Consider the following 12,999-nt stretch of genomic DNA (forward strand, 5'->3'; position numbering starts at 1 on the left):
ATAGCCCAATCTAACATATCTTTATAATGTGCTTGCAAAATACAATTATAAGTCCTCTTTAACTTAATTCAATATTTGATAATTCTTAACTTTCTTGCCAATGACAATGAATACCCCACCCCCACCCCCACCCCCACCCCACCCCAAGTTCTAAATAAACCATACTATTACAAGTATTTTTTCCTACGCCCAGCAGTCGTTTACAAAACAGAGTATGATTTTTTTTCAGAAGTATGATGATAATTCAGAAAATTGACAAGACAATTTACATTCAAAAATTCATGGTTTAAAAAGGGAGTACAATTTGTATATAACATTATTAAACAGGATGGTATTTCAGAACCGTAGCTTAGAATGCTATTTACATTTACATACGTATCAAAAACTGATAATTGAGTTTCAATATTAGAATATTTCCGACATACATTCATAACTGAGAACAAAGCCTTTCTACCCTGATCTGCAATTTTATTTTTGGTAGTTAAATTAATTAACGATTTCTAGTTGACAACCATTGTATTTCCAGAATTCATTATTTCTCAAAATACCCCCATTTCGAAACACAAGATTTTTTGTTATATATTGATGGTTAGTTCCCATTTTTTTGTGTACGATTCCAAAACCCTCTGGCGTTTCTGAAAAAAAATACCATATCGTCTGCGTACATCAAAAACACATCAGTGTTTGAATTTCTATCGACTGACGGCCGTTGTAAATTATAAATTGTATTTCGCAATCACTAACATATAATGAAAACATGTACATTGTACTTGTGTAGCACTTAAACCAACTCACAGACAACTGTTTTAGCTCGATTTAAACAGATTCATATATATATATAGGTAATACGACTACTGTTTTCGAGGATAAAATGATTATCTGAAGTAGGCCTACTACATGTACTTGTAATACATGTATGTATCAGTATGCCTATTTATTTGTATTTTGGAAAGAAATTCAAGTTACTTCCCATTTCGACATACATTTAGTCAACATCGGAGAATCCACGTGTTTGATCCGTTCTCAGATTAATAGTCTATGAGAGAGATACTTAAAATACAGTGGTAATTAAGATACGTTGTGCAATCTAATGACTAGTGCAAGTCTAGTGGAAGGTCAGCAGAGAACCTAATCTAAAAATATATTAGGGGCTTTCCTGTCGTGACGTCACAAGACAACATGGCGTCCACCTTTCACTTCAGCAAGGAAACACCCCCAGATACGGTTTTCAGCGATATACAGATGGTGAACAAATTCCAAAATGAGGTAGCATGGTTCCTAACGACATTTGTTTGTTTGTTGTAATTATGTGACAAAATGCATACAGAGAATTGATTATAGACAATACCAGATTAGAAAACAAAAGGCATGTGATCACTCAGTGACAGTGTAAATTCACATTGATTGTAGGAGACTCCGACTCTGTCAATCACACTGTACAAACAGCCGAAACCGACTCTGTCAATCACACTGTACAAACAGCCGAAACATGCTGTCTGTATTAAATATATAACTCTAGTTCCAGGAGTCCTATACTTACAAAACTTAATGTATTTGTTAACCTTAACGTTACGCCCTATCCTATGTCACGAAGCCAGTTTTGTATTGCACTCTCCAAAGAATAGATCTAGACTGCAGTTGTTTGGTGCAATTCTCTGGAGGAATTCTCTGGAGGGATACATACAAAATAAATGTGCGCTAGTTTAGTTAAACAGCTTAGCTAATTATGAAATTATTGACAATAGTCAATAGAAATGGACAGTCAAAATTAAATTAAAATGATCAACAAATCAATTAAGTAACTGGTATATAATATACTGTGTTTTGAACATTTAGTTTGATGGAATCATTAATTTATAATTCTACTTGCATTTCAATTTATAATTCTAATAATGAAAATGTTCTAATTTCAGCAATTCCGTCAACTTGTTGCATATTCTTTGGAGTTTCTTGCTGATCCAGGAAAGGTAATTTCATTCTGTAACTAGTAATTCTCTGACATACATATGTACATGTTCTGTGTAAGAGAGGTCAATATTTTAACAATGCGATTCCTCTGCTAGGAGTCAAACTCGGGACCTCTGGATAACTACATGTTATTGTATATAGGCTTATGCTCTACAATCTCAGCTAAAGAGAAATTCTCCCTATAGTCAAGTCAGTTGGAAGCAGCTAGTATTTTACCTGGGTGACACATGCATAAACTGTAGTTGATATCCTGTAATTTCTACAGAAACTGTTGTAAAAGGAGAGACTCAAGCTCATAGACCAACGTTATCTGTATTGTTGGATGGTCTCCCTTCTTCAATAATTATTTTGACCCTAAAGACACACATTCTTCTGTAATACCACCCTACAGGAGATTGATGAGTACAAAGCGAACCTGTTACTGGTGTGAAGTATGTGTGGACAGATATTTTAAATTACTAGATTCAATGATTCAAACCTGGTATATATCAAGAACTGTTACTTTTGCCAGATTTTGTTATGTATTTGGCCTTTAGGATGTTCTGATTCTTGAATTAATTCTTTATAAACATCAGTTCACTAGTTTCATACATCTCAAATGTTTCCATCTATCTACACAGGGTACATGTAACAAAGTAGAGGCAGAATAACTCATGAGTGAAAAAAACTGTGAGTGTTAAATTAATTTTAACTTAAAACTAATTTGTAATGAATTGTACTACTTGCAGTCGCAAAAACTGATGGAACAGCTGGGTGAATTTGCTGAGAGTAATGGAGTGGGAGCCTCGACACTGAAGAATGTATTTAAAAGTCTGCTCCTAGTTCCCAATAGTAAGTAACACCAGCATACTCCTGACACCAAAAAATTAGCTGGAACATTTTATCTTAATAAAAAAAAACTACAATTTTTTTTTTTTACATTTTGAACATTTCCGTTATTAGCATTCATAATAGTGTTTATGTGACCAGAGTTTGATTTAACCTATAACAGGTGCACTGAAGAAGAGTCTGAGTCCTGTCCAGCTACAGGAGGATCTAGTCAATCTAGGTATGTGTCTGTTATATAATTTATATTGATATGTTTGGCTATAATGTGATGAGCATATTAGGCAAATTTGTGCCGGTAAATACATGTATTTATAAAATTAACTATTGATTATAAAAGGTATTGAGAGACACCCAAAAGTACACCTATGAGTGGTAACCAAATTGGAACATTATTCATCTATGTACATTGTATGATGCAGATTTCCTTTTTTTGTGAATGGATCTATTCTAAATTCTAAATATAGTTTAACACAACTTATTGACTAACTTTATCCGCCTAACTCTTCCAAAAATGGAACTGAAGTAATTCTTGGGAAAATTCTATCATACGGTATCTTTAAAAATGGAAAAAATATTGTTCAAATGAATATTTTAACAAAACAAATGACTAAAGTTTATAAGAAAGTGTCAACACTCACATGACATGAAGAAACCTATTTAAATGTATGCTGTCAATTATTTTCATAAACTGACTGATATGATACTAGCCTCGTCTGGCAATACACACCTATTGTTTATAATATGGGTGTAATGACAGATGAGGCTAGTGCTGTACCTGTGTTATGAAGAGGTGTACAATTTAGAGTACCCTTTCCTGCTTAAATGTCCCAATGAAACTGACTCAACTAAAGGGGCACTACTAGTAGATGCAGGTGCTGTTAATACATGTATCTATAAGGAATGCAGTTTGATGGCACAGTAAATAGTGTACTCACCTTTAACCAAGACAGCCAGAGTTAAACTTCCTAATTGCATGTGAAAAAGTATCAAGTCTCCTGACCGACTACCAAGGTTTTCTCCTGGTACTACAGGTTTCTCCCACATTAAGACCTCTAGTCACCTGTACACCTCCATCTGGGCCAACAGGGTAATGAGGGCCCCGTATCGGAGATACGGGTGGCCTATAGTAATCTGTCTGTCTGTCTGTCTGTCTGTCCGTCCACAAATTTTATTCCTGGCTAATAACTTTGGTATCTATAGATTGATGTACATGAAACTTGGTCAAGATGTTCAGTTCACAAAAATACACATTGAGGTAAAAAGTCAAGGTCAAAGGTCAAGGTCATTAGGTTCAAAGGTCAAGGTCAAATTTTACATCTTTTCACTGATGAACATTTTGTTATGACATTATGGAGCAAAGTTGATCAAAATTAAACAAGGAGTCAACTGACTTAAGGTCAAGGTCATCGGGTCAGGGGTCAAGGTCAAATTGTGTAGCTTTTCACTGGTGAACATTTCGCTATGACATTATGAAGCAAAGTTGTTCGGAATTAAACAAAGAGACACACTGAGGTAAACAATTCAAGGTCAAGGTCATTAGATTCAAAGGTCAAGGTCAAATTTTGCATCTTTTCACTGATGAACATTTTGTAATGACATGATGAAGCAAAGTTGATCAGAATTAAACAAGGAGTCGACTGACCAAAGGTCAAGGTCATTGGGTCAAAGGTCAAGGTTAAATTTATATAGAGGTATAAATAGTTACAGTAGTTTAATGCATGCACATCGAATATATAATATTTTCGAGTAAATGGCAGAACTATAAATGCTGTTTGTCTTTACTAATTATATTTATTTAATTGTTGTTTCAGGTTTGTCTAAAGACAAGGCTAACTACTTTTCTGAACAGGTAACATTGGTTTGTTTTATTAAAAAAAAACTTACAAAAATTAATATTTCTCCCACAACCACTATAGGGTTCCTAACTCCCATCTTATTGGATTAACCTGCTATAGATCTAGAGTTGGTAAACATTTTTGGTTAACCACAAGTGGGTAATACCCCCCTAGATGCAGTTTCATTGATCAATTTTCTAATTATGATATAAAGTAAGTTACATGTACAATGCTTTGTGACGTCATCTTTCATTGTGACATCATAGCTGATGGCAATTTTATATTTCAAATAGGAATATATGGATTTTCTAGATATCTGAACGTTGTGGAAGAAAAAGGTCCCAAAACTCAAAATGTTTGATTATGATGCTTATTTTAGTTGGTTAATTTTCAAATCATAACTGACAATATAGGTAAACATTGTGTCAGTACAGTTTGAAAGGTAACTAGGTAACTCAATTTAAGTTACATGCAGATAGACTTGATAACCAACTATCACTCATTGGGAACCCCTATGTATGTAATAAATAAATAGACTTTTTTAGAGGAAGTTATCACAGTTTTAAAAATGATAGTTGGGAGAACTAGTGGTACTTACTGATCTTATCTTATGACTTTTTATAGTTACATGACAGTTGACAAATGATATTAATTGTGTAATATCTAAATAACTCAAAGTCACTCCGATATCCTCTCTGGTGATGTATTAAGATTGTTACATAATTACAGTGGAAAGCTAATCTGGCTGCACTGTCCCGCAGTGCCCTCGGTCAAACCCTGATGGTCAACCAACTACTGGACATGGAGTGGAAGTTTGGAGGTCAGTGTCATATATATGTTATAATGCCTTAACATATTTACCAACCATTTTAAATTTTCATGGGGGAGATACGTTCTGTATGCTCAAAATTGCAGCATAAATGAAATGTGTGTATATACCCCCTAGAGACAAAATAACCCTTTAAAATGACATATTTTGAGTTGTTCGTTCAGATGAAATTATTACCTCTTAGAATTTAGGAATAGTTTAGCAAATTCACTGGTTGATAATGATAAAGTTAAGGGTAACAAATCATGAGTCTCCCTCCTCAATAGGGAGGATTGGCAAGTATGCCTTTGCTAGTGTGAATCACCATTGTATGAGTGATGAGTAATATGTTGTAGAATATCTTATGTTGTTCCAGTATAATATGACAAAACCAAATGACAAAGTTAAAATTACCATATGAATTCAGTGAAATTCAGCTTACCTAACATATAATGGTCCGCAACTTTCATGTTATGTGATGGCACGGAAAATATGGCGTGGAGATTGGCTTCTGTTCAGCTCTTGCTTACTTTTTATTACTGGTAAACTAGATACCATATTTGTTCACAATCATCTTATTCTAGTTTCATAAGAGCATTTGGTCAAATAAATTTATCCTAACTGACTTTCAAATAGAGTTGTTATATTGATAACATAGCTGCAATTCGATGGTGAACTTTCCAACTATAAGAACATCAAAATTTATTTATTAAATCTAGGCAATCAAAAATATCTTTCACATTTGAAAATCTGTATTATATAGTGACCTTGTGTCATGCACACTTGATGAATGTCTTGTGCTGAAACACCTTTTGGTCCACCTATATACTGTAATTCATTCAATATTCAAAATATTACAGTGACAGCTGGAAGCAGTGAGGCAGACAAAGTTGGGAACACATTCTTACAGGTGAGATACTATTGGCAATACTGACGTGATACACATTAAGTTGTAGGTAAAAGAATTTTGAGATATATTTTTAGGTCACTCTTTGCGACGATATGAAGGAATCACTATTACATCTTATACGTCCATCGATCTGTATTTAGATAATTATAATAATAATTCAAGGTTCTTATATACCACTTTATCACAAATTATTATCCATGGTTAAAGGACCTTTGCAACCAGCCAACATCTTTCTCAACTCCCTGGGGAACATACAGCCAGTGCTGCCATTTTGGCACTTACAGCTAAGATTCAACATGACTTGAACCCACAACCCTTCGGTCTCGAGCCTGGCGTCCTACTACTAGACTGGCGTGCCTCCAAAATAATAATTTGAGATTATTTTATACCACTTTATCCCAACCTAGATCTTAGGGCATCTCATAGCGGTTCACTCATTATATATTATTATCCGTGGTTATAGGGCCTTTGCAACCAGCCAATATCTTTCTCAACTCCCTGGGGAGCATACAGCTGGTGCTGCCATTTCGGAGATTACAGCTATTAAGATTCAATAATTTAAGCATTATCGAACCACGTAATCATCTACAACTGAGTAGACTGTGACAAGTGGAGTTAAGTATCTTGTTCAAGGATACAAAACAGTGCTGTGACGTGACTCAAACCTGCAACTATTATTTGGTCACGAGCCACGGCATCCTTCCACTTGACTACCATGTCCATCTGTCTGTAGATACAGTCTTGACTGTCCATCAGTCTGTAGATACAGTCTTGACTCTCCATCAGTCTGTAGATACAATATAGGCTGTCCATCAGTCTGTAGATACAATCTTGGCTGTCCATCTGTCTGTAGATACAATCTTTGTCGTCTATTTGTCTGTAGATACAATCTTTGCCGTCCATCTGTCTGTAGATACAGTCTTGTCTGTCCATCAGTTTGTAGATACAATCTTGGCTGTCCATTAGTCTGTAGATACAATCTTTGATGTCCATCAGTCCGTAGATACAGTCTTGTCTGTCCATCAGTCTTTAGATACAGTCTTGTCTGTCCATCTGTCTGTAGATACAGTCTTGGCCGTCCATCAGTCTGTAGATACAATCTTGGCTGTCCATCTGTCTGTAGATACAATCTTTGCCATCCATTTGTCTGTAGATACAATCTTTGCCGTCCCTCTGTCTGTAGATACAGTCTTGTCTGTCCATCAGTCTGTATATACAGTCTTGTCTGTCCATCAGTCTGTAGATACAACCTTGGCTGGACAAATATTTTCTAATTTTCTATTTTTTCCCTTTGAATCTTGGTAGGGTGAACCACTACATCCATGTACTGTGTACCAGGAAATTCTCACTACTGTTTAAGGTTCACCTGTTATGCCCTCTGTTTATATATGATGGCAAACTTATCACGGCAGCAAATATTGGTAAAAAACATACCATATATATAGCAGTACATGTGAAAGGCAAAATGAACACTGAGCAAATACAGATTGTACCATTATAGAGCAAAGGTGTACAACACAAAGTGTGCCAGGTGATCAAGCTTGTTGTTTCCCTCATTCTTTGAGGGAAGACATATATATGGAGGACTTTAGGATTATTTAAGTTAGCCTTTAGCTTAAAGTTTTATATTACCTGTATGTACCTGATCTAGATTAACATACATTTTATTTTGGCTAAAGGTGGTTTGAATGAAAGACATTTTGGTAGCACGACGTTTCGGTACTACATTTTTTTGTAAAGACGAAACGCATGTTACTTGTAAAGGTACCTGCAAGCGTTCACACAAGTATAGCAAGAAAGAATTCTAGGCTTTGATGGTGATGGACAAAGACTAGGGTCATAATATTCACATTGATATTTTTAAGAATTGTTAAAGTTGTTTAAGCAGTGAGAGGATGAAATTGTGCTATGTTTTACATACAGTAAAATGTTCCAGGTTCAATTTTAAATGTCAGAGTTATATTATGGGGGCATATTTTGATTATCTTTCTGTTTTGTTTGTAGTTGAAGCTGGTGATAAATACAGGCAATGGGACTAAGAACACATATATGGGTAAGTTTCTTAACTACATTGTACCTATACTTGTTAGAATTACATGTAATTTGTACAAGGGTTTCCCCTATACTAACCATTGCAAAATATTTGCAGAAACGATTTCATTGAAAAAAACACTGTTTCGAATATAAATTAAACATGGTAGATTCAGACTGAAATAAAAAATGAATTGTTATTGACAGATATCGTTAAGACATTTCAATTCAATGTAAGGCTACACGGAGCAACAATACAACGTTATGTCCTTATTTCCCGTGTATTAATGCAGCTGTGGTGATATTTGCAAGTACAGCCATAAACAAAATGTGTGATATGATTGATTTTATTCGTATCAGACAATCAACACTAGTTGGAAATATGTGTTTTTTCCCTATATGATAGAAAACCTTCAATTTCTTGCAGGCTCTTGATTTGATGTCTGCTATCGTAACAAGGCTGTCAATAAAATATTGTATCTTTGTAAAAAAAACAACACCACTTACTTGTATCTCTTTGTCATTTCTCCATGTCAACACTTGAAGATCTGTTTCACTGCTATACAGAGCTACACCTTCCACAGTTTTTGTTCATTCCTCTGTTCCATCACCATTGCATGTTTTTCAGAATTGACCTTACCACATTTATACTGGTTCATGTGTGTCATTAGCACTGTACAATGATCAGTACAAATATGAAATAAGGAAGGCCCCTATTTTAAACTTTAGTTGGTTGATGCAGATGACCAAACAAAGTAAATATACAATAAGGCATTACTGATTTTGTACATAAAAAGGGCAATCATGCAGTGGCGCTAAAGGTCCCAAGTTGAAAGTCCATGTCTAAAGTGTCCAACACATAATGATGTAGAGCTACAGTGATACAGAAAAAGTACCTATAAAACCATTGATAAGTGATTCTTCATAGTATTTCATGTACATAATGCCAGAATAAGTTACAGCTACAGCATTGCAGAAAACTTTGGAGACTGTAGTTCCACCAAAAGAGGTTGTCTCCTTATTGCCAGAAAAATCAATCACTATAACTACAGGTATTTAGCTAGGAAGCATTTATTTAAAGATTATTTTATCTGTGCAGAAAATCAAACAGTCACCTTTTCCCTATACCATATTCCCATTTGGTCCATTTAGGGCTCATTAATGGTACTGGTACTAAAGGTACAAAGTACAAGATTACCATAACAAAGCAGAAGCATGTATGAAACCCCAAATAATGAACAGAAAGCTTATTCTTAAACCAGAAATTCATGTAAACTTTGTAAGAATAAACAAAACATATTGGTGTCGGAGTAGACTTTTCCATAGTTTTACTCATTCGTCATTGTTACACGAACCACCATTATATATATAGGATCTTACATGAGTTTCAATTTTATATGATACTTATGAATCGAGTCTAAGAATTTTTCAGAGGCTCGCTAAAATGAAAAATTCGTGACGAGTTTCAAAAATATCATATGAAATGAAAAGGAGTGTAAGATCCGTTTTATCAAATAATCAAGATGTATGGCATTTATTCGAGTAAAATGACGATTTTCATGCAACATTGAAATGTAAAAAGCCGCCATTTTGACTTCAGTGCTTAAGTCTGTGACGTCATGTGACATCACAATTGAAACAATTGAAACTTACAACCAATCACAGGGCTGATAGGTCATATTGCATGGGTTAATACGCAAAAGAATATTGATAACACAGTACATTATGTGATAAATATCTGTATCAGATCTGACCTTACCAGTGTTCCTTGTTCTTTCATGTCTGCATCATTGTATATGTGAGAGTTAGCTTTATCAGCCTGACTCATTCCTTCATGTCACCAATATAATACATGTTTTAGAGCTGGCCTTACCACAATGTTTGTTTGTTCCTATGTGTCACCAACATTGTACTGACCTTACATGTTCATCTCGTTCCTCTTTGTCATCACTTGTCTGTTTCAGAGCTGACGTTACCACAGTTTTACTCGTTCCTCTATGTCACCACTTGTCTGTTTCAGAGCTGACTCTACCACAGTTTTTCTCTTTCCTCTATGTCTTCACTTGTCTGTGTCAGAGCTGACATTACCACAGTTTTTCTCGTTCCTCTATGTCTTCATTTGTCTGTGTCAGAGCTGACACTACCACAGTTTTACTCGTTCCTCCATGTCACCACCTGTCTGTTTCAGAGCTGACTCTACCACAATTTTACTCGTTCCTCTATGTCACCACTTGTCTGTTTCAGAGCTGACTCTACCACAGTTTTACTCGTTCCTCTATGTCATCACTTGTCTGTTTCAGAGCTGACTCTACCACAGTTTTACTCGTTCCTCCATGTCACCACCTGTCTGTTTCAGAGCTGACTTCACCACAGTTTTACTCGTTCCTCTATGTTACCACTTGTCTGTTTAAAGAGCTAACTTTACCACAGTTTTACTCGTTCCTCCATGTCACCACCTGTCTGTTTCAGAGCTGACTTTACGACAGTTTTACTCGTTCCTCTATGTCACCACTTGTCTGTTTAAAGAGCTAACTTTACCACAGTTTTTCTCGTTCCTCCATGTCATCACTTGTCTATTTCAGAGCTGACTTTACCACAGTTTTACTCGTTCCTCTATGTCACCACTTGTCTGTTTCAGAGCTGACGTTACCACAGTTTTACTCATTCCTCCATGAGATGGAGAAGGCGAAGGCCAGCCTCGAGTACTTAAGTTGATGGGTGTGTTGGAGGGTTGATTGTTGACTGATCGTGCTGTAGGGAGAAAGACAACCATCTAAAGTCTATGTGTTCTGAGGAACAGTTTTAAGCCAAATATAGAACATGTACCATGTTAGAATCTTAGTTGAATAAGATTCACTGTTTGTGCACCTTACATCATGAACATTTGGCAAGAAAATTTTGAAGAGTAACAGATAACTTCACAAGTGTATATGTACTTCAGTCTAACCTGTTTTACAGATATACAGTATAATCCATAAAGAAAGCTGTGATCAGAATGTTGCATCATACTATCATCCACGCAGGTGCTTAATACGTGTCAATGAAATGTCATTTAAAATATTTCAGCGATTTTATTGTAGATGTTATGAAAGATGCGAGAATGTTGATTATTCTTGTAAAAGCGAATGAAAGCAATATAGCAGTATTCATTGTACGATACTATACAAACACTTTGTATATTGTAATTCAGGAATTTGTTAATAAATTGAAGACTTATTTATTCCATTACAATAATTGTTCATTCTTTCGACCAAATGGGTACACCGTTTAAGGTAATTTCAAGAAAATAAGTAATTTTATGTGCTTGGTATATAAATACAAATTCAGTTTTTTTGCACCTGCAAATCATATCAACGTGAATATGATTTTTCCACCATTGTCTGTAGTCATCATCTTGCGATATCCGTGATACAGAAATTCGCATAAAGTCTTGCAAGATTAACAAAAATTAACGTGAAATTTAATAACACCACGGACTTAGGTAATCTAATTCCATGATAACACAAACAATGTGCATAAGTTCTTGGATAATGTTAAAAATGAGGGGGACCTTTCATGCAAAAAATATGATTGCAATAACAAGTATGGTCAATGCATGAGTTTATACAAAATGACCAGTGGAAACAAAGTCAAAGTACTTCAAAAATTAAACTCATTCCACTTATAAAAGGTACTCTGTTATCCTGATGAACATCAACTAAATTAATATTTTCATTGCACGTACTTACACTTATTTCTTCAAATATTTCAGATTAGATCCATTACAAATCTCTCTATATCACAACTATCAAGTCTTCGTGACCACTGTACTTTGTCCAAACTGACCACAGCATGCCAAAATTAAAATCTTTTAGAAATTGACCATACTAAACAAGACAGGTTTGGTTTGGTTTGTTTGTGTTTTACGTCCTATTAACAGCTATGGTCTTTATTTCCGAAGTTGCAATTAGTATGCTCTTCAACTCGGTTTTTAATATATCAGATACGAAGCTTTCTACACGTGTTATTTTAGAGGAATGAATGTGTATACCTTAAGAATTCCCATACCACTGTCAACAAATGTAGATTTGCATTTGAAAACATTTTCCCCAGCATAATCATATTATACACAACGTTACAAAGATTTTGGAGAGGAAATACAGTAAGAGGCAAGTACGAACTAATTGAGTGGAACTCTCTAGAATTTATTCCCCCGGGGTACGAGGATTGTTAATTGATTTACAAGGAAAGGAAAACATATTTTGAGATGTTCTTTGAATTTGTTCGTCTGGGGTTTTGTCTCCGTGCCCAGCTCTACCTTAAACTGAGAACTGTCTATTTTAACATATATAACAGCCATTAAACGAAATACTATAGTACAAACATTAATCATAAAATGATGACCACTTTCAATTGACGAGCAATACGAACAATTATTACCATAAACTTACATTAACACCATAATCCACATACTATATAATTTATTTTACGTATTGACGTAGAGTTTAATAACATTCATCATCATTACATGGTTATGCCCTTTTATTGCAAAAAAATAAGTAACAATGTAATAAATGATGGCCTTAATCATGTCTCATCTTACTTATGTGGATAAGTGTCCGTTAGTTTGTGCCCAGTTT

At 35.0% G+C, this 12,999-nt stretch overlaps 1 protein-coding gene across 1 annotated transcript; it reads left to right on the forward strand.

Moving 5' to 3' along the window:
• Positions 1-1,161: 1,161 nt before the first annotated feature.
• Positions 1,162-11,605, forward strand: LOC110448866 (COMM domain-containing protein 7-like). Its single transcript, XM_021495342.1, has 9 exons — positions 1,162-1,266; positions 1,914-1,967; positions 2,697-2,799; positions 2,960-3,016; positions 4,608-4,645; positions 5,361-5,451; positions 6,300-6,349; positions 8,354-8,402; positions 11,019-11,605. The coding sequence occupies exons 1-9, from the start codon at positions 1,180-1,182 to the stop codon at positions 11,093-11,095; spliced, it is 606 nt and encodes a 201-aa protein (XP_021351017.1). The 5' UTR covers positions 1,162-1,179; the 3' UTR covers positions 11,096-11,605.
• The last annotated feature ends 1,394 nt before the right edge of the window (positions 11,606-12,999 follow it).

Source organism: Mizuhopecten yessoensis, unplaced genomic scaffold, assembly GCF_002113885.1.
Source record: "Mizuhopecten yessoensis strain PY_sf001 unplaced genomic scaffold, ASM211388v2 scaffold4359, whole genome shotgun sequence".
Classification (NCBI taxonomy): domain Eukaryota; kingdom Metazoa; phylum Mollusca; class Bivalvia; order Pectinida; family Pectinidae; genus Mizuhopecten; species Mizuhopecten yessoensis.